The following is a 22,329-nucleotide window of genomic DNA, read 5'->3' on the forward strand; positions in this document are numbered from 1 at the left end:
CAATAACGAATCGATTCGTTAATGGCGGCCGCAATCGCGCAATACGCTAAAAAAACTTTTGAAGCTTCCCTCTCCCTCTGTGGTTGACTGTTGGTGTGATATTATAATTTTTTTTCACTAATTAAACAAAAAACAACTATAAAACTTGCCCCAGACATGCGGAAAAAATAACGAAACGACCTCAATCCAATAACGAAACGAATACATAACGAAATACGAAGCATTTACGAAACGAATTGAAAAATTCGTTTCGTTTTTAAGTTGCTCCAGGATGGTTCGTTATCGCTTCGTTAACAAAAGAAAATAACGAATTTTTAACGAATTACGAATTAACGAAACGAAACCGCCCAGCCCTAGCTGAAATGTTAAATAGCCTCTGTGCGTCTGTCTATATATGTTGTGTTTGTGACATTGAATGTTTGCCATGTATATAGGCACTGTAATCCACCCCGAGTCCCCTGCCAGGTGAGAAGGGCGGAATATAAATACTGTAAATAAATAAATAAATAATGATCCCGTGGTTCTCTTTCCCGCAGCCCTGCCGTGCCCGCCCAACAGCCACTACACGGACTGTGCCTCCCCCTGCCCTGCAACCTGCACCGACATTTATGCCAAGGACCTTTGCGAGAAGCCAGCTGGGCAGTGCCTGGAAGGGTGCACCTGCGACGAGGAGTGCGTCCTCAGTGATGACCAGTGCGTGCCGCTCAGCGAGTGCGGGTGTCGCGACAAGGATGACAACTATTACAAAGTGAGCCCTTCGATCCTCTGCCTCCCTTTCTCTTTCTCATAGGGATGGGACTGGGGCATCATGGTTGTGCAGGATGCCGCTCTAAATACATCCGGCAGATCTATCCATTCTGGAACTATAATCTCCAGAGATGGGGGTGAGATTGGTATATGTATGCATAAGTGTAGCAAGTTAGACTTAGAATCATAGAATCATAGAATCAAAGAGTTGGAAGAGACCTCCTGGGCCATCCAGCCCAACCCCATTCTGCCAAGAAGCAGGAATATTGCATTCAAATCACCCCTGACAAATGGCTATCCAGCCTCTGCTTAAAAGCTTCCAAAGAAGGAGCCTCCACCACACTCCGGGGCAGAGAGTTCCACTGCTGAACAGGTCTCACAGTCAGGAAGTTCTTCCTAATGTTCAGATGGAATCTCCTCTCTTGTAGTTTGAAGCCATTGTTCCGCGTCCTAGTCTCCAAGGAAGCAGAAAACAAGCTTGCTCCCTCCTCCTCCCTGTGGCTTCCTCTCACATATTTATACATGGCTATCATATCTCCTCTCAGCCTTCATCACTTAGATGAAGGGTTAGAAGGCATGATCATCAAGTTTGCAGATGACATCAAATTGGGAGGGATAGCCAAGACTCCAGAGGACAGGAGCAGGATTCAGAACGATCTTGACAGATTAGAGAGATGATTGGCCAAAACGAACACAATGAACCTCAACAGGGACAAATGCAAGATACTCCACTTAGGCAGGAAAAACGAAATGCAAAGAGACAGAAAGGGGGGAAATGCCTGGCTCGAGAGCAGGACGTGTGAAAAAGATCTTGGAGTCCTCGTGGACAACAAGTTAAACATGAGCCAACAATGTGATGTGGTGGCAAAAAAGCCAATGGGATTTTGGCCTGCATCAAGAGGAGCCGAGTGTCTAGATCTAAGGAAGTCATGCTCCCCATGCTCTATTCTGCCTTGGTTAGACCACTTTACCTGGAATACTGTGCCCAATTCTGGGCACCACAATTGAAGGGAGATGTTTTGTTTTTGTTTTTTGTTTTTTGTTTTTTTTTTTTTGTCGTGTCAGGAGTGACTTGAGAAACTGCAAGTCACTTCTGGTGTGAGAGAATTGGCCGTCTGAAAGGACGTTGCCCAGGGGACGCCCGGATGTTTTTGATGTTTTACCATCCTTGTGGGAGGCTTCTCTCATGTCCCTGCATGAGGAGCTGGAGCTAATTAGAGGGAGCTCATCCGCCTCTCCCCGGATTGGAACCTGTGACCTGTCGGTCTTCAGTCCTGCCGGCACAGGGGTTTAACCCACTGCGCCATCGGGGGCTCCAGTGATGTTGACAAGCTGGAATGTGTCCAGAGGAGGGTGACTAAAATGATCAAGGGTCTGGAGAACAAGCCCTATGAGGAGCGGCTTAAGGAGCTGGGCATGCTTATCCTGAAGAAGAGAAGGCTGAGAGGAGATATGATGAGTGCCATGTATAAATATGTGAGAGGAAGCCACAGGGAGGAGGAGGGAGCAAGCTTGTTTTCTGCTTCCCTGGAGACTAGGACGCGGAACAATGGCTTCAAACTACAAGAGAGGAGATTCCATCTGAACACGAGGAAGAATTTCCTGACTGTGAGAGCCGTTCAGCAGTGGAACTCTCTGCCCCGGAGTGTGGTGGAGGCTCCTTCTTTGGAAGCTTTTAAACAGAGGCTGGATGGCCATCTGTCAGGAGTGATTTGAATGCAATATTCCTGCTTCTTGGCAGAATGGGGTTGAACTGGATGGCCCATGAGGTCTCTTCCAACTCTAGGATTCTAGGATTCTATGATTATAAGGAGGGACCTCCCAGCCTTCTTAAGGAAAGAACCGCAGCCTTGGAGCAGCCACCAAGAAGACCCTGCCTCTTGAGGTCCCATTGGACATTTGACCCTGTGCCGAGCTCTTATTCCTGGATTGTCCCTTCCCTTTTGCCAGGTGGGGGAGAGCTGGGTGACCCGGCACTGCACCCAGAAATGCCGCTGCCGCTCGGGAGGCTTCATCAAGTGCCAGAGCTTCGGGTGTGACGTCGGGGAGATCTGCCAGCTCAAGAAGAACGGGAAGTACGGCTGCAAAACAACAGGTACGCAGACACCTTCACTGCATAGGAAACCCTTTCCCCTGTTGCACATGATGGGAGAAATAGAAGCATTGCAGTGGGTTGTCGAAGGCTTTCATAGCCAGAATCACTGGGTTGCTGTGAGTCTTCCGGGCTGCCTGGCCATGTTCCAGAAGCGTTCTCTCCTGACGTTTTGCCCACATCTATGACAGACAACCAGTTTGGGGACAAGGCAAGGGCTGCACTAGACCCTTTGCTACCATTCTTGATAGAAATCCAGAATATGTTCAGGCCAAGAACTGGTGAATGATTCAGGTGGGAAGGAAAAGGGCGGGAGCCTCACATTTCTACATCTAGTGGATAATGCGCACTGCATGCATGGGCTGCATTTCATAGATCTGAGAGGGGACCCAAGGGCCATCTAGACCAATCCTCTGCTGGTACAGAAATCATGCAGATATCTTGTATCTACTAGGCATGGTTAGGTCCATGTTATTTGGAATAAGGTTGGAAAAATTTCCTTCTTGAAGCCATTTCGAAATTTTTAAGAAAACCAGAAGCCCCTTTGCCCTTCCAAAGCTTTTTTGCCATTTTTGTTACGACTCATGAAGTGAGTCAGAAATTATTCAGCTTTCTCCCGCTTCTGGTCTCTGACCTTGGCTCAAGCCAGAGAAGCCAGTTTTAAAGCCAGAGAAGCGAGTTATAAACCAGAGAAGCATGAATTTCCTCTGCTTCTGTCTCAAGCCAGAGAAGCCAGTTTTAAAGCCAGAGAAGTGAGTTATAAACCAGAGAAGCATGAATTTGCTCGGCTTCTGTCTCAAGCCAGAGAAGCCAGTTCTAAAGCTAGAGAAGCGAGTTATAAACCAGAGAAGCATGAATTTGCTCTGCTTCTGTCTCAAGCCAGAGAAGCCAGTTTTAAAGCCAGAGAAGCAAGTTATAAACCAGAGAAGCATGAATTTGCTCGGCTTCTGTCTCAAGCCAGAGAAGCCAGTTTTAAAGCCAGAGAAGCAAGTTATAAACCAGAGAAGCATGAATTTGCTCGGCTTCTGTCTCAAGCCAGAGAAGCCAGTTTTAAAGCCAGAGAAGCAAGTTATAAACCAGAGAAGCATGAATTTGCTCTGCTTCTGTCTCAAGCCAGAGAAGCCAGTTTTAAAGCCAGGGAAGCGAGTTATAAACCAGAGAAACATGAATTTGCTCTGCTTCTGTCTCAAGCCAGAGAAGCCAGTTTTAAAGCCAGAGAAGCAAGTTATAAACCAGAGAAGCATGAATTTGCTCGGCTTCTGTCTCAAGCCAGAGAAGCCGGTTTTAAAGCCAGGGAAGCGAGTTATAAACCAGAGAAGCATGAATTTGCTCTGCTTCTGTCTCAAGCCAGAGAAGCCAGTTTTAAAGCCAGAGAAGCGAGTTATAAACCAGAGAAGCATGAATTTGCTCTGCTTCTGTCTCAAGCCAGAGAAGCCAGTTTTAAAGCCAGAGAAGCGAGTTATAAACCAGAGAAGCATGAATTTGCTCTGCTTCTGTCTCAAGCCAGAGAAGCCAGTTTTAAAGCCAGAGAAGCGAGTTATAAACCAGAGAAGCATGAATTTGCTCTGCTTCTGTCTCAAGCCAGAGAAGCCAGTTTTAAAGCCAGAGAAGCGAGTTATAAACCAGAGAAGCATGAATTTGCTCTGCTTCTGTCTCAAGCCAGAGAAGCCAGTTTTAAAGCCAGAGAAGCGAGTTATAAACCAGAGAAGCATGAATTTGCTCTGCTTCTGTCTCAAGCCAGAGAAGCCAGTTTTAAAGCCAGAGAAGCAAGTTATAAACCAGAGAAGCATGAATTTGCTCTGCTTCTGTCTCAAGCCAGAGAAGCCGGTTTTAAAGCCAGGGAAGTGAGTTATAAACCAGAGAAGCATGAATTTGCTCTGCTTCTGTCTCAAGCCAGAGAAGCCAGTTTTAAAGCCAGAGAAGCGAGTTATAAACCAGAGAAGCATGAATTTGCTCTGCTTCTGTCTCAAGCCAGAGAAGCCAGTTTTAAAGCCAGAGAAGCGAGTTATAAACCAGAGAAGCATGAATTTGTTCTGATCTGTCTCAAGCCAGAGAAGCCGGTTTTAAAGCCAGGGAAGCGAGTTATAAACCAGAGAAGCATGAATTTGCTCTGCTTCTGTCTCAAGCCAGAGAAGCCAGTTTTAAAGCCAGGTAAGCGAGTTATAAACCAGAGAAGCATGAATTTGCTCTGCTTCTGTCTCAAGCCAGAGAAGCCGGTTTTAAAGCCAGAGAAGCGAGTTATAAACCAGAGAAGCATGAATTTGCTCTGCTTCTGTCTCAAGCCAGAGAAGCCGGTTTTAAAGCCAGAGAAGCGAGTTATAAACCAGAGAAGCATGAATTTGCTCTGCTTCTGTCTCAAGCCAGAGAAGCCGGTTTTAAAGCCAGAGAAGCGAGTTATAAACCAGAGAAGCATGAATTTGCTCTGCTTCTGTCTCAAGCCAGAGAAGCCGGTTTTAAAGCCAGAGAAGCGAGTTATAAACCAGAGAAGCATGAATTTGCTCTGCTTCTGTCTCAAGCCAGAGAAGCCGGTTTTAAAGCCAGGGAAGTGAGTTATAAACCAGAGAAGCATGAATTTGCTCTGCTTCTGTCTCAAGCCAGAGAAGCCAGTTTTAAAGCCAGAGAAGCGAGTTATAAACCAGAGAAGCATGAATTTGCTCTGCTTCTCTCTCAAGCCAGAGAAGCCGGTTTTAAAGCCAGGGAAGCGAGTTATAAACCAGAGAAGCATGAATTTGCTCTGCTTCTGTCTCAAGCCAGAGAAGCCGGTTTTAAAGCCAGAGAAGCGAGTTATAAACCAGAGAAGCATGAATTTGCTCTGCTTCTGTCTCAAGCCAGAGAAGCCAGTTTTAAAGCCAGGTAAGCGAGTTATAAACCAGAGAAGCATGAATTTGCTCTGCTTCTGTCTCAAGCCAGAGAAGCCGGTTTTAAAGCCAGAGAAGCGAGTTATAAACCAGAGAAGCATGAATTTGCTCTGCTTCTGTCTCAAGCCAGAGAAGCCGGTTTTAAAGCCAGAGAAGCGAGTTATAAACCAGAGAAGCATGAATTTGCTCTGCTTCTGTCTCAAGCCAGAGAAGCCGGTTTTAAAGCCAGGGAAGCGAGTTATAAACCAGAGAAGCATGAATTTGCTCTGCTTCTGTCTCAAGCCAGAGAAGCCGGTTTTAAAGCCAGAGAAGCAAGTTATAAACCAGAGAAGCATGAATTTGCTCTGCTTCTGTCTCAAGCCAGATAAGCCAGTTTTAAAGCCAGAGAAGCAAGTTATAAACCAGAGAAGCATCAATATGCTTTGCTTCTGTCTCAAGCCAGTTTTAAAGCCAGAGAAGCGAGTTATAAACCAGAGAAGCATGAATTTGCTCTGCTTCTGTCTCAAGTCAGAGAAGCCAGTTTTAAACCAGAGAAGGAAGGAATTTCCTCTGCTTGCATTTCCCCACTCCTGGAGGAAAACAACTACTTTCAAAGTAAAGACCATGCAATGAAACAGGAAATAACACTTTCAAAAAGTTTTGAACTTTTTTCTGTGAAAATCAGAATTGACTTTAGAATCGAACCACCAGCCCCTTACATCCAAAATAGGTTTTGAACCATTTTTTTTTTGGATCAAACCAGCCTAGTATTTACACTGTGGAATGAATGCAATTTGACACCACATTAACTGCCGTGGTTCAATCGTATGGATTACTGGGAAGTGTAGGCACCAGGACTCTTTGGCATACAAAGTTAGATGCCATGTATAATTGTAATCCATAGCAATGAAAGTGGTGTCAAAGTACAGGGTTAGTCAAAATGCATAGGCCAATAAGCCATTCAATTGAATGGCTTATTGGCCTATGCATTTTGACTAACCCTGTACATTAATTCCAAAGTGCAGATGCACCCATAGATATCCATGCTCATCGGAAAGCATCCAAAGAAGCAGAATCCATGAGATAGCTAAAGCCTTTTCTTGCAATTTGCAAATGAAACAATCCACATTATTGGCTGGTGGAGCACAGATAAGTGGGAAAGAGATACAGAGGGATCCAGTGCAGATGTTCCCTGTGGAAATGATATTTATGGTGGCGGGGTATAAATAAAGTATTATTATTATTATTATTATTATTATTATTATTATTATCTGCACGCTTTTCTGACGCTTTGCCTGATGCCTTTTCCTGCCATCTCTCAATCCTGGCAGGCTTTGGGAAGTGCCTGGTGACAGGGGACTCCCACTACTTCTCCTTCGACGGCCTGCAGCACCACTTCCAAGGGAAGCACACCTATGTGGTCACCCAGACCCGTCCAGATGCCCCTGCGCACCTGGAACCCTTCAGCATCGAGGGGGAGAACACGGCAGAAGGGGTGAACGGCAAGATCACCTTCCTCAAGGAGCTGAAGATCTCCGTCTACAACCACACCGTGCTCCTCGGGCAGCAACGGAAGCTGGTGGTAAGGACTCATTGCAAATAGCCACCTGTCTATTCATAGAATCACGATGTCAGGGCAAGGTGAGGATGATGGGGAGGAGGTTTTCCTCCCAGCAGCAGAATCTGGGCTCCAGATGAATGATCAGCCTGACACTAGACAATGCTACTGCTGAGCAGGAGGAGGACCCTTCAAGAATGGAAGCACCTGAATCTGGGAAGGAGGAGGAGAAAGGGCAGGAATTCACTCTCCCCGCCCGGCTTCAGCTTAGGATTGATGCCATCTGTAAAAGGTGGGGGCTTATTTGAGGCAAAAATCCCAAACCTCTGAAAACCAAAGTGTAATTGGAATGTGGCTTCTGTGTTTAAAAGTCCAAAATCAAAACTGCACTACGCTGGAGCTTTCTTCTGACTGAAAAAAACTTTTTTGAAAACCCTCTGGCCACCACCAAACTTGAAAGCACTGATAAGCCCTTGGCTTACTTGAAGTATCTTAGGCAAGAGTGTGTTGTACTAGCCCTCAGGCTTGTGTTCTGAAGTAACACTAAAAGGATTACTCTTTTAACATATACACTGTCACCATTAAGCTCTTGATTGTTGCAGGCATCTTCTTTTAAAACTTCACCCACAGAGGCACACGTGAGGCAGGTGTTGTGAACAACAAAACAATAATGTTTATTTAAGAGAACTTGAACAGTTCAGATATAATAATAATAATTTTTTTTGTCGTGTCAGGAGCGACTTGAGAAACTGCAAGTCGTTTCTGGTGTGAGAGAATTGTCCGTCTGCAATTTTGATGTTTTTATTATCCTTGTGGGAGGCTTCTCTCATGTCCCCGTATGAGGAGCTGTAGCTGATAGAGGGAGCTCATCTGCCTCTCCCCGGATTCGAACCTGCGACCCGTCAGTCTTCAGTCCTGCCGGCACAGGGGTTTAACCCACTGCGCCACTGGGGGCTACCCTGCCACCATCTCCCGACTCGAAAAGGCTTACATGAGGCCAAGCCCAACAACACATCAATAAAACAAAAAGCAATAATCAAAAAACAATACAATTAATATAACTCGCATATAAACAATAATACTCAAGGATTTAAGAAAACTATGGCTGGGCCAAATGTAATAGTTTAAAATTAAAAAAATAAACGCTGGGCATGAACAGAGGTAGGATGTATCTGGTAGGAGGGTTTTAATAGAAATAAAGGGAGAACTCCACCCACTTTCCTTTGGCAGGAAAAATGAAATGCAAAGATACAAAATGGGGGACAATGCCTGGCTCGAGAGCAGTACGTGTGAAAAAGATCTTGGAGTCCTCGTGGACAGCAAGTTAAACATGAGCCAGGAATGTGATGTGGCGGCAAAAAAACCAATGAGATTTTGGCCTGCATCAAGAGGAGCCTAGTGTCTAGATCTAGGGAAGTCATGCTCCCCATGCTCTATTCCGCTTTGGTTAGACAATACCTCGAATATTGTGTCCAATTCTGGGCACCACAATTCAAGAGAGATATTGACAAGCTGGAATGTGTCCAGAGGAGAGTGACTAAAATGATCAAGGGTCTGGAGAACAAGCCCTATGAGGAGCGGCTTAAGGAGCTGGGCATGTTTAGCCTGAAGAAGAGAAGGCTGAGAGGAGATATGATGGCCATGTATAAATATGTGAGAGGAAGCCACAGGGAGGAGGAGGGAGCAAGCTTGTTTTCTGCTTCCCTGGAGACCAGGACGCAATGGAGCAATGGCATCAAGCTACAAGAGAGGAGAATCCACCTGAACATGAGGAAGAACTTCCTGACTGTGAGAGCCGTTCAGCAGTGGAACTCTCTGCTCCGGAGCGTGGTGGAGGCTCCTTCTTTGGAAGCTTTGAAACAGAGGCTGGGTGGCCAGCTGTCAGGGGTGCTTTGAATGCAATATTCCTGCTTCTTGGCAGAATGGGGTTGGACTGGATGATGGCCCAGGAGGTCTCTTCCAACTCTACGATTCTAGGATTCTACGATTCTATGCCCTTTTGTGAACATTGCTGAGACCCTTCTCCCTCGTTCCTTTCAGGTGGACGGTGTGAAGACGGTCCCCCCAGCGCAGCCCCACGAAGGCCTCCGCATTCAGCAGCGCGCAACAAGGATGTTCATGGACACGGATTTTGGCTTTTCCGTCGCCTTTGATGGAACTGAGAATGCAGGTAATCGAGGCTCAATAGTTTTTAGAAGGGTGTTCGAGTCAGATGATTAAAACCAGAGAGCCAAGATTAACCAATCAGTCACACAATCAATCAATCAATCAATCAGGTTGTTGTAGGTTTTTCCAGGCTATATAGCCATATTCTGGAGGCAATTTTTCTCCTGACGTTTCGCCTGCATCTATGGCAAGCATCCTCAGAGGTAGTGAGGTCCAATCACTTTATTTCTACTTATAGTAGTGATATTCTATTTGTAACCCCCCCCCCCCCCCATCTCCTCGGGAGGGCTCAGGGCAGTTACATTTCTCTGAAAATCCTAGGTAGAGGTTGCAAAGTGTAAAGCTCTGTATGCAGAGATGCACAACCTTTGTGCCAAATGCCAACTTTGTGCAACTTAACAAAGACACTAAGGACAACTATGCATGCCTGGGCAACCGTGCAACAGAGGCAGGTTCAATGTGCAGCCATGTGTAATGCTGTGGCCCCCAGACTCAAGGAGCTGAAGTGCCTGCCCTCAAAAGAGAGAGGTCCCTTTCGGATCATTGGGTGAATTCTTCCTCTGTGGGGAGCACAAACTGGGGAAAGCAGTGCCCACAAGGGCTTCCAGGTGCAGGTGGTCCACGCTCTTGTTACATCCCGAATAGACTACTGCAACACTCTCTACGTGGGGTTGCCCTTGAAGACTGTTCGGAAACTTCAACTAGTCCAGCGAGCGGCAGCCAGATTGCTCACCGGGGCGACATACAGGGAGCATACCACCCCCCTGCTATGCCAGCTCCACTGGCTGCCGATTCAGTTCCGAGCACAATTCAAGGTGTTGGTCTTGACCTATAAAACCCTGTACGGTTCCGGTCCAGTGTATCTGTCCGAATGTATCTCCCGCTACGTCCCACCTCGGAGCTTGAGATCATCTGGGGAGGTCCTGCTCTTGACCCCACCACTCTCACAAGTGAGGCTGGTGGGGACGAGGAGCAGGGCTTTCTCAGTGGTGGCCCCTCACCTGTGGAACTCACTCCCCGGGGAAATCAGAGCATCACCATCCCTCTCCTTCAGGAGGAGGGTGAAAACTTGGTTATGGGACCAGGCCTTTGGGCAACCAGGCAATTAAAGACCAGCAGGATTGACGAAATGGTATTAAAAGCGGATCTATGAGGCAGCAAACACTGACAATGTAAGAGAGGAATTTAGGTTTGTATTGATTTTATTGATTTTATTGATTTTTACTGGAATAATGCATGAAGCTGTTAGTAACTGTGAATTTTACTGTAAGTTGTGATGATTGTTGTGATGCTGGCATCTAATCGTGCCTTTACTGTGTAATCCGCCCTAGGTCCCCTTCGGGGTGAGAAGGGCGGGGTAAAAGAACCCCTAATAAATAAATAAATAAATATTATGATGTCTGGGAAAGATGCAAAGTCAGGGCCCCCTGGCTCTGGTATCTTGGCTCTGAGATGTGAAAGCAACACAAGAGTTGTCAAAGGCTTTCATGGCCGGAATCACTGGGTTGTTGTAGGTTTTTTTGGGCTATATGGCCATGGTCTAGAGGCATTATCTCCTGACATTTCATCTGCATCTATGGCAAGCATCCTCAGAGGTAGTGAGGTCTCTTGGAACTAGGAAAAAGGGTTTATATATCTGTGGAAAGACCAGGGTGGGACAAAGGACTCCTGTCTGTTGGAGCTAGATGTGAATGTTTCAACTGACCACCTTGATTAGTATTGCCTGGAGCAATCTTTTGTTGAGAGCTGATTAGTGAGGTCTGTTGGAACTAGGAAAAGGGGTTTATATATCTGTGGAATGACCGGGGTGGGACAAAGACTCTTGTCTGCTGGAGCTAGGGGTGAATGTTTCAACTGACCACCTTGATTAGCATTTGATTGCCTGGCAGTGCCTGGAGCAAACTTTTGTTGAGAGGTGATTAGATGTCCTTGTTTGTTTCCTCTCTGTTGTTGTGCTGTTCTAATTTTAGAGTTTTCTTTAAATACTGGTAGCCAGATTTTGTTCATTTAAATGTTTTCCTCCTTTCTGTTGAAATTGTTCACATGCTTCCTGTGGATTTCAATGGCTTCTCTGTGTAGTCTGACATGGGGTTGTGAGAGTGGTCCAGCATTTCTGTGTTCTCAAATAATATGTTGTGTCCACGTTGGTTCACCAGGTGCTCTGCTATAGCTGATTTCTCTGGCTGAAGTAGTCTGCAGTGCCTTTCATGTTCCTTGATGCGTGTTTGGGCAACGCTGCTGCGTTTGGTGGTCCCTATGGAGACTTCTTGTCCACAGCTGCATGGTACACGGTAGACTCCTGCAGAGGTGAGAGGATCCCTCTTGTCCTTTGCTGAACGGAGCATTGGTTGGATTTTCTTGGTGGGTCTGTAGGTGGTTTATATGTTGTGTTTCCTCATCATCTTCCCTCTGCGGTCAGTGGTTCCCTTGATGTCTGGCAGGAACACTTTTCCTCTGGGTGGATCTTCATCTTTACTCTCGTGGCTTCTTCTCGGTTGTCTTGCAGCTCTTCTGATGTCTGAGGTGGAGTCTCCCTTGGCCTGGAGAGCCCAGTTGGGGTGGTTCAGTCCATCTTGGAGGAGGTGGCCTTCCCAGATTCTTTTTGCACGGTCTGCCAGGGCTTTAATGGTGCTTCTTTTTTTGACTTGGGTGATGGTTGGAGTTTTGATGTAGATATCTATCTGTGTGCGTGGGTTTCCTGTAAACAGTGTGACCCAATTGTTGATCTGGTTTGCGGATAACGAGGACATCTAGAAAAGGCACTCTTCCTTCATTTTCTTTTTCCATGGTGAATTGGATTTTTGGGTGGATGCTGTTGAGGTGGTCCAGGAACCTGTTGAGTTCTTCTTCTCCATGGCTCCAAATGGTGAAAGTGTCATCCACATACCTGAACCATATCGTGGGCTTTTTGGTTGCTGTTTCCAGGGCTTGTTTTTCAAAGTGTTCCATGTAGAAATTAGCTATGGTCATTCCACAGATATATAAACCCCTTTTCCTAGTTCCAACAGACCTCACCACCTCTGAGGATGCTTGCCATAGATGCAGGTGAAACGTCAGGAGAGAATGTCTCTAGACCATGGCCATATAGCCCGAAAAAACCTACAACAACCCAACCCAAGAGTTCCTCTGGCAGTGTGCAAAGTGCAAACCAGGTGCCTGGGTAATGGACACACTCTTTCCAGCCCCACCCCTTCATGCCAGTCATCTTTGCCCCCAGACATCATTCTCCCCAACGCCTACAAGCGGAACGTGGAGGGCCTCTGTGGGAACTTTGATGGGAAGCACAAGAATGACTTCACTACGCCGGACGGCACGCTGGTCAGCAATGTGGACTCTTTTGGGGAGAGCTGGAAGGTCCCGGTCCAAAGAGGAACCGCTCGGTTCAGGTAACAACTCCAGAAGCCCAGCCTTTGGCCAAAGGCCCTTTGGGGGAAAGGTCCCAAAGCCCCATCTGGCAAAAATGGCACAATGGTTGACGTGCCCAGGATGCAAGAGGCCAAAATGGCACTGACGGAGGTGGCAAAGAGGCTGCTCCATCTGGGCCAGACTTCTGCAGATGGAGATGCCATGGAGGATCATAGCTTTATCAGAAAGCTGTGGGACTCAAGCATTCCTCTCACTGTTGTTGGACTGCAAATCCCAGCAGTCTGGTCCAAATATAGTGGCAAGAAATACTGGGAGGTGTCATCCAACCACAACTGGAGGACCACACGGTTCCACCTGGTGCATGAGAAGAGTTCCACCTTCGTCATCCAATATGATGAAGGTGGAATGACTACCAGAGGTGACCCCAGCCAATCCCAAAGGGTGTTGTGGTCATGGTCTCCATGTCAGGCTGGAGAGTTCTTCTCTGTCTTTGTGTCAGTCTTATGAAAGATGTGGTACCAAGGAATCATAGAATCACAGAGTTGTGAGACCTCATGGGCCATCCTGTCCAACTCCCTTCCAAGAAGCAAGGAGAACCCATAGCTTTATCAGAAAGCTGTGGGACTCAAGCATTCCTCTCCATGTTGTTGGACTGCAAATCCCAGCAGTCTGGGCCAAATATAGTGGCAAGAAATGCTGGGAGGTGTCATCCAACCACAACTGGAGGACCACATGGTTCCACCTGGTGCATGAGAAGAGTTCCACCTTTGACATACAATATGATGAAGGTGGAATGACTATCAGAGGTGACCCCAGCCAATCCCAAAGGGTGTTGTGGTCATGCTCTCCATGTCAACCTGGTGAGTTCTTCTCTGTCTTTGTGTCAGTCTTATGAAAGATGTGGTACCCAAGGAATCATAGAATCACAGAGTTGGAAGAGACCTCATGGGCCATCCTGTCCAACTCCCTTCCAAGAAGCAAGGAGAACCCATAGCTTTATCAGAAAACAGTGGAATGCATTAGGCCTGTCGGTTTTAGTTCGTTAATTCGTTATTTCGTAATTTAATCGTTATTTTTACCATATCCGACGCGATTTCAAAACATATTTTCAAACCCGGAAGGGTTTAAAAATATCGAAACAGCAGCCCCATTTTTTTTACGAGCTTCAGCTCGTCTCGTTAATGGGATGGAGGCTGCTGTGCTGCTGGTGCCTGGGAGCCAATCCGGCGCTCCCAAGCACCCAGCAGTAAATGGGGCGGGCGGGGCGAAGGGGCGGCGCGAGCAACACAGCTGTGAGGAGGAGGAGGAGGAGGAGGGTGCAGCAGCCGGAGCCGATCGGATGGCGCGCGCGCGCTCCTGCGCCCTCCTCCTCCTCCTCCTCCTCCCAGCTGTGTTGCAGGAAGTGCCAGGAGGAGGAGGAGGAGGAGGAGGAGGAGGGCGCAGGAGCGCGTGCGCCATCCGATCGGCTCCGGCTGCTGCGCCCTCCTCCTCCTCCTCCTCCTCACAGCTGTGTTGCAGGAAGTGCCAGGAGGAGGAGGAGGAGGAGGAGGAGGGCGCAGCAGCCGGAGCCGATCGGATGGCGCTCTTGCTGTGAGTTTTCAGGCTCTTTTGCTGTGAGTTTTCAGGGCTGTATGTATGACCATGTTCCAGAAGCATTCTCTCCTGACATTTTGCCCACATCTATGGCAGGCATCCTCAGAGGTCTGTTGGAAACTAGGCAAATGGAGTTTCAGTTTATCTATGGAATGTCCAGGGTGGGAGAAATGAAAGCCATTCAATGCTAATCAAGGTGACCATTACTGCAACATTCACACTTACTAGGCCTGTTTGATCAAGAAAAAATTTGTTTCTAAAATGTTTTGTAAATATTTACGAAATTTCGTAAATAACAAAACATTTTTTTGAAAAGTTTTGTAAATATTTTAAATATCGAAACAAAAAAACACCCCAATTACAAATCGATTTTAGAAACAAATTTTTTCTTGATCAAACAGGCCTAGAATGCATGCATTCCTCTCCATGTTGTTGGACTGCAAATCCCAGCAGTCTGGGCCAAATATAGAGGCAAGAAATGCTGGGAGGCGTCATCCAACCACAACTGGAGGACCACAAGGTTCCACCTGGTGCATGAGAAGAGTTCCACCTTTGACATACAATATGATGAAGGTGGAATGACTATCAGAGGTGACCCCAGCCAATCCCAAAGGGTGTTGTGGTCATGGTCTCCATGTCAGGCTGGAGAGTTCTTCTCTGTCTTTGTGTCAGTCTTATGAAAGATGTGGTACCCAAGGAATCATAGAATCACAGAGTTGGAAGAGACCTCAAGGGCCATCCTGTCCAACTCCCTTCCAAAAAGCAAGGAGAACCCATAGCTTTATCAGAAAGCAGTGGGATGCATGCATTCCTCTCCATGTTGTTGGACTGAAAATCCCAGCAGTTCATCCAATGGCACAAAAAGCTGAGAGATTCCGTCCAACCAGCCCAAGATGGCCATAGCCAGCCCCAAAGCACTTCTGTTGGGGTTGTGGCCATGGCACAAGTCCCTCTGGAATTGTTTGTGGTTGTGAGCCCATCATATAGGTGAGACCAGAAACCTCAACAGAACAGGAAGAAATGCTTTCCTGGAAAGTTTCCAAGTAGAGGGTGGAGTGTGGTGGTGTTTTGGGAGACAGGACAAGCCCAGCTCAGTAAAGAGAGTTAATTTGGGCCTCTAGAACTCCAAATTCCTGGGATGTTCCCTCTGGTCAAATCCAGAAATGTCAGTTCCCCAGGGTTGTCCTCTTTTTCTGATCTGGATATAAGCATGTTCCTTCTCCATTGCAGGCGAGAAGCCCTTTCTGAGGAAGACCTGGATGGGATCATGCTGGACACCGGGTTCTTCCTGCTTTGCTCCCCTGAGCAGCTTAGCCAGGTCAGCAGCAGCACCAATTGTGGGGTCCTGGCCGATCCAAGCGGACCCTTCCAAGCCTGTTTCAACCGAGTCTCTCCAAGCAACTTCCTGACGTAAGACTCCCGTCCTCTCTTTTCTTTCGCTTGGCATCCCTTGGGGCAAGGGGATGGTTTTGTGTCCAGAGGCTGGGAAACTGAAAGGTCTTGGAATCATAGATGGAGAGTTGGAAGGGACCCCAAAGGCCATCCAATCCAAACCTCTCCGGCCACAAAGGAAGACACAGTCAAAGTCACAGTGTGAGTTGCTTGCTTATTTATGACCTGAAAAAAAGGCCAAAGCACCAGGACCAAAGCGAAATTGTTCTACAGCCACAAGTATATATATCCCAATATATATTTTGCTTTTATTGTTGCTGCCTTTGGAGCCAAGAGGTTTATCCATCCAAGTTTATTCTATAGTTGCCGAGCAATTTCCAGCCTTTGTTGTATTTTGATCTCTGTTTGTTATTGCTCATGGATAGACGTCAACTTTAACACACCTTTTTCACCTTTTGGAGAAGAAGATTTGAACTTATAACAGGCGGATGCAGTTGGTGAATAGTATGTGGTGGCATCGTGCATTATTTCACAATGAACATAATTCTGCGTTATTTCACAAAGTTGTGCATTATGCAGCACTGCTCAATGGGCAGTGTGCATCTGTGGAGTGTGCATTCAGTTGTGCAACACTGCCGTTCTGTCACAGGGTGGCAGCCGAGTGCAACAAAGGCTATGCTCCATGAATCATAAATCATAGAATCAAAGAGTTGGAAGAGACCTCATGGGCCATCCAGTCCAACCCCCTGCCAAGAAGCAGGAATATATGAGTGTCAAGTTATGCTAAAGCAGTGGTTCTCAACCTGTGGGTCCTAGGTATTTTGGCCTCTAAGTCCCAGAAATCCCAGCCAGCTTACCAGCTGTGGGGATTTATGGGAGTTGAAGGCCAAAACATCTGGAGAGCCACAGGTCGAGAACCACTGTGCTAAAGGTACCCTTGATGCAGGATCCTCACCCAAATAAGACATACACATCATCAGTTCCACATGCTAGTGATCCAATCTGGTGCTGGTTGCAACTTGATTTGTGCTTCTTATGTTAAAATGGAAAGCCAAGATCTTCCTGAGGCTTGTCTTATGTTTTAAATACAAGGGGGCTGGAGGTTTGTCTTTCTTTGGCTTGAAGTGGGGGTCAAGCAGTGGCTGACCCTCAACGTCTGGCAGGGACGAGAGACAGGGCCTTCTCTGTGGTGGCCCCTCGGCTGTGGAACCCCCTGCCTAGGGACATTAGATCAGCCCCCTCCCTGCTGACCTTTTGGAAAAGAGTAAAAACTCTTCAAGCAAGCATTTGGAACCTCCGGATAAATAGACAAACTTGAATTGGAAAATGACCCAGGAACGGCCCAAGACGATGGAACGGATAAGGACTTGAATGAGAGGATATAGTTTTTAGCTTTTAATATTGTTATTATGCACTGTCTTATGTCTAATTGCACTATAATGGTTCTTTTGCTTATCAATGTGTGTATTTTTATGGCATCAAATTGTGCTGATTGTGTACGCCGCTCTGAGTCGCCTTCGGAAGCGTGATATGAGCGTGGTAGAAATAATGCAAACAAATAAATAAATAAATAAAATGGTTCCTACTGGCAACCAACATCTAGCCTCAACTATGCAGAGGGCAATTCTCCAGCTTCTTCTGGCACAATCCTCCATTGCAAGGAACCTTGGCTGTGCAGCCCCTACCATGGCATGAGAGGATGGACTAGATAGCCTCTGTGGGCACGTGTGTCCCTCTGTGGCTATGGTGGCTACCACCATTGCCTTCTCAGCTCCTCTGCCCCACTTTCCTCCCTTTGTCTACCTTTATATTGATTGTCTTCCCTGGCTTGACCCGTCCTCCTGTCCTCTTTCCCTGCAGGGCTTGCCTTTTCGATCTTTGCGTGGAGAACAACCGGACGGCCAGACTGTGCCCCATCCTGGAACAGTACGCCTTGGCCTGCCAGGAGGAAGGGGTCTCTCTACCAGACTGGAGGGAGAAGGTCGCCTGCGGTGAGGAGAGCCACACAGATCCATTCCTTCTCCAGTTGCTGGCCTTGTGCATGCTTAGCCCTAACCCTTTGCCCAGGGATAGGGCCCATTGGCCACCTTCCTTCGTTTAGGAAGGGCAGAAGGGGTCAACAAACACCTCTCGTGGGCCCCATCCTGGCCTGCAGGGGTCTCCTGGCTATTTATTTGTCATGTCTGGGCAACCAGTCAATTGTATTACATTTCTAACAGAACAAAACAAACAGACAGACAAAACACAGAATTTGCAAGCTTGGTAGTTGATTAAATGTCCTTTGACCGGTATCTGGCCCCTTGGAGTGCTTCTGGTGTTGCTGCAAGAAGGTCCTCCATTGTGCATGTGGCAGGGCTCAGGGTGCATTGCAGCAGGTGGTCAGTGGTTTGCTCCTCTCCGCACTCGCATGTCGTGGATTCCACTTTGTGGCCCCATTTCTGAAGGTTGGCTCTGCATCTCGTGGTGCCAGAGCGCAGTCTGTTCAGCGCCTTCCAAGTTGCCCAGTCTTCTGTGTGCCCAGGGGGGAGTCTCTCATTTGGTATCAGCCATTGGTTGAGGCTCTGGGTTTGAGCCTGCCACTTTTGGACTCTCGCTTGCTGGTGTATTCCAGCGAGTGTCTCTGTAGATCTTAGAAAACTATTTCTAGATTTAAGTCGTTGCCATGCTGGCTGATACCCAAACAGGGGATGAGCTGGAGATGTCTCTGCCTTGGTCCTTTCACTATTGGCTGCTACTTCCTGGCGGATGTCAGGTGGTGCAATACCGGCTAAGCAGTATAATTTCTCCAGTGGTGTAGGGTGCAGGCACCCCGTGATAATGCGGCATGTCTCATTCAGAGCCACATCCACTGTTTTAGCATGGTGAGATGTGTTCCACACTGGGCATGCATACTCAGCAGCAGAGTAGCATAGCGCAAGGGCAGATGTCTTCAGTGTGTCTGGTTGTGATCCCCAGGTTGTGCCAGTCAGCTTTCGTATGATATTGTTTCTAGCACCCACTTTTTGCTTGATGTTCAGGCAGTGCTTCTTGTAGGTCAGAGCATGGTCCAGAGTGACTCCCAGGTATTTGGGTGTGCTGCAATGCTCCAGTGGGATTCCTTCCCAGGTAATAATCCTCAGAGCTCAGGATGCTTGTCTGTTCTTAAGGTGAAAGGCACATGTCTGTGTTTTAGATGGGTTAGGGATCAGCTGGTTTTCCCTGTAATAGGCAGTAAGAGCACCTAGAGCTTCAAAGAGGTTCTAGGTGCTCCTGGCTGGTCCCCATTTGATCTGTTGCCCATTTGATCTGGGCTGCAAACACCAAGTCACGCTCATCATCTCAGCCCAAACTCTAGCAGTGAGTCCCTACTACAGTTAGACCCTTTGACTCAGCTGTTGAAGGGTGAAACCCGCACTTATGGAAATCCCATTGATTCAAAGGCTGTACTTTAGCTATATATAGAACACAGATATCTATTACTAAGATATACAAAGTATGATGGTATTGTTGAAATTTCAAATATGATGTCATATGACAGGGTTTATTACTTATATACACAATAAAGAGGAACAACTTCTCTTTGTCATGGATAAATGCCCATATTCATGTAGATAAACATAATAGTCCCATCTGTCTGATGATTTAAAGAGTCACTTTGTAGCTATTTTGAAAGACTATTTGTGGCATCCTGTTGCACTCCAGAACAGGAAATGGCCCCTCTGACGATAAACACACCACACGTTGAGTGAAGGAACAATTCTTTTTCTTAAAACTTAGCAAAAAAAGACAGTAGAAATAAATGCTTGTAAAGATAGAGAAGATTCCAAAAAGCAATAAGGCATTCAAAGGCAGCAAGATAAAACAGTGTCCAAACGGAGGAATCAAAAGCAATGTCCAAAAAGCATGAAAATACAATCCAAGGCAATGATTATCCAGACAGGAATCAAACAAGAAGCAAGAACTGACCAGACGCTGCTAGTCACCTTGAAAGGCTAGGAAAATCAATGAAGACGAGACCACTTGAACAGGGATTCTATGAGGCTTGTACTTGGTTTCCAAACAATGCCTGATCTGACAAGATTCTCTAAAGACAAACCTTAAATCCCCAAAACGGGTTTTGTTTTCCTCCAGTCTTTGACCTTAACTGACGAATTCTTTCGGATCTATGTAAACATTGGGCCTCTTGACGATTTTGACTAATCTTATCTGACTCCTCATTAACTTTACCAGGTGCCAGACTGTTTTCCAAACTAGAATCTGGAGAGCTCACAGGCGGAGGGAGTAAACCTTTCTCCCAAGGCCTGACAGAAACATTCTCATGAGAATCTGCCCTTTGCACTGAAGCCTCTCTGTCAGTGTCTGCATGAAACTCATTGACCAAAGTGTCTCCATCTTGCACCTCAGAGTCAGTCCCAGCATCCCCCATATCAGAAGCAACAGGAGACTGATTTCCCTCCTCCTTACCTACATCAGACACAGAAACATCAGGAGACTGAAACGCAGTCACAGGTTCAATCACAGGCTGAGTCCCAACACATAGGGGTGCTATAGCATATCTATTTTATGTATGTTGTTGTTCTTTTCATACATGTAATTGTAGTGACAGAGACTTGTCTCCTGTTGAAATATTAAGAAGAAGTTATTACCTGAAGAAGGTGTTTTCATCCCCAACACCGAAACAAGGAACTACACCTGGGATATTTGTTGTAAGCTGGTCACCGTGTAGAATTCTTCTCTGACAAAACTTTGGACGCCACAAATAGTCCTTCAAAACATTTATTTATTTATTTAACTTGTATACTGCTACTCCCAATTTGGCTCGGAGCGGTTTGCAGAAATAGATTAAAAACAATACAATTAGCTTTAAAACAACCATAACAATAGGTAGAAAGGACAGACATAGCCCGGGTTGTTCACCCATCAAAAGCTTGCTGGAAAAGAAAAGTTTTACAGGCTTTCTGAAAAGCAAATAAATCTCAAATTGTTCGAGTTTCAACCGGCAAGGCATTCCATAAATAAGGGGCCACAATCGAGAAGGCTCTATGCCTAGTAGATGACAATTGATAGGTCCGGATGTTACGGACTGCTAGAAAATTTTGGTCTTCAGACCGGAGTAATCTCTGGGGTTGGTAGGGGGATAAGCGGGCCCTCAGGTATGCTGGCCCCAGACCATATAAGGCCTTAAAGATTAGTACCATCACCTTGAAAGTGATCCGGTACTCAATTGGTAGCCAGTGCAGCTGTTAGAGAATTGGGGTGATATGACACCTCGCCGGCACCCCGGCGAGAAGACGAGCCACCGCATTTTGCACCAGCTTCAGTTTCTGGATCACTGACAAAGGAAGGCCAATGTAGAGGGTGTTACAATAGTCAAGCCTCGAGATGACTGTCACCTGGATCACCATAGCCAGGTCATTCCTAGATAGGAAGGGAGCCAGTCGCCTAGCCTGACATAGATGGGAAAACACAGATCTTCTCACAGCAGAGACCTGGGCCTCCATTGTGAGCAGAGGGTCCAATAAGACTCCTACAGAAGAAGATGATGTCTTGCCATCCAGCGTATGCAGCTGGATCAACATCTACAAGTGACTCTTTAAATCATCAGACGGATTGGACTATTACGTTCATCTACATGAACATGGACATTTATCCATGACAAAGAGAAGTTGTTCCTCTTTATTGTGTATATAAGTAATAAACCTGCCATATGACATCATATTTGAAGTTCCAACAACAATAACATAATACTTAGTGTACTTTAGCTACACCAAGGGTGAACATTTGAGTAGGGGACAGGGGCAATATTTATACCAGGCAGTGAGTCGCTCCAACATGTTCCAAGTACATTAGAAGAAATGTGATATCATTCCTGGTCAACAGTTTGCATCAATGTGGGGCTGTTATTCCATGTTTGTGAGGATGTTGGGGTCTTCAGGGGGGATGCATTGGATGACCTCTTCTGAGGGCAAGTTGGAAATGTTTGCAGACCTTTTGGCAAGATGCACCCCAAACTGGGGAATGTAGCCTTCCTTCAGGGTTGGGAGGAGGCTCACTTTGGGTCTTCAGAAGGTCTCTAGGGCACCAAAGCAGGGCTTGGGCAGGCTGCCAGTGGGCCACATTCCCCACATCAAGCCCATAACAGATGAGAGAGCCCTTGTCCTCCACTGCCCTCCCTTTGCATGCTCAGAGGTTGTGTGGCTCTGTCTCCGCAGCTCTCCAGTGCCCTCCAAACAGCAAGTACAGTGCCTGCATGTCCGCCTGTCCGGCCTCGTGTTCGGACCTGGCTGCCCCAGCGGAATGTGACACCCCTTGCCTTGAAGGCTGCGAGTGCCTCCCCGGATATGTCCTCAGCGGATTTGAGTGCGTACCCTTCCGGGAATGTGGATGCAGCTTCCTGGGCAGGTATTACCAGGTAAGGCGGACAATGGCCCATTTCCTCCCTGGACAATGCAACCGCGGAACTACTTTCTGGGAGGTTTTGACTGACTTCCTTCTTGATGTCCTTTGGTCAGCATAAGATGGTCCTCTAGACCACTGCTTTGTAAACTGTGGGTTCTGGCCCCAAATTGAGTCCCCTTGGCTTAATAATGGAGTTATGA

The 22,329-nt window shown here is 46.8% G+C and overlaps 1 protein-coding gene across 1 annotated transcript in view; it reads left to right on the forward strand.

Annotated features, from left to right (window-relative positions):
* The window catches only part of LOC137096601 (IgGFc-binding protein-like), a 154,383-nt gene that overhangs the window by 123,711 nt on the left and 8,343 nt on the right, over positions 1–22,329 (forward strand). Inside the window, exons 74-81 of the mRNA XM_067466288.1 lie at positions 537–748; positions 2,698–2,842; positions 7,008–7,258; positions 9,275–9,404; positions 12,618–12,786; positions 15,590–15,769; positions 17,612–17,742; positions 21,943–22,142. Coding sequence (XP_067322389.1) covers positions 537–748; positions 2,698–2,842; positions 7,008–7,258; positions 9,275–9,404; positions 12,618–12,786; positions 15,590–15,769; positions 17,612–17,742; positions 21,943–22,142 — 1,418 coding nt within the window. The remainder of the gene's footprint in view (positions 1–536; positions 749–2,697; positions 2,843–7,007; positions 7,259–9,274; positions 9,405–12,617; positions 12,787–15,589; positions 15,770–17,611; positions 17,743–21,942; positions 22,143–22,329) is intronic.

This window comes from Anolis sagrei, chromosome 3, assembly GCF_037176765.1.
Source record: "Anolis sagrei isolate rAnoSag1 chromosome 3, rAnoSag1.mat, whole genome shotgun sequence".
In the NCBI taxonomy this organism is placed as follows: Eukaryota; Metazoa; Chordata; class Lepidosauria; order Squamata; family Dactyloidae; genus Anolis; species Anolis sagrei.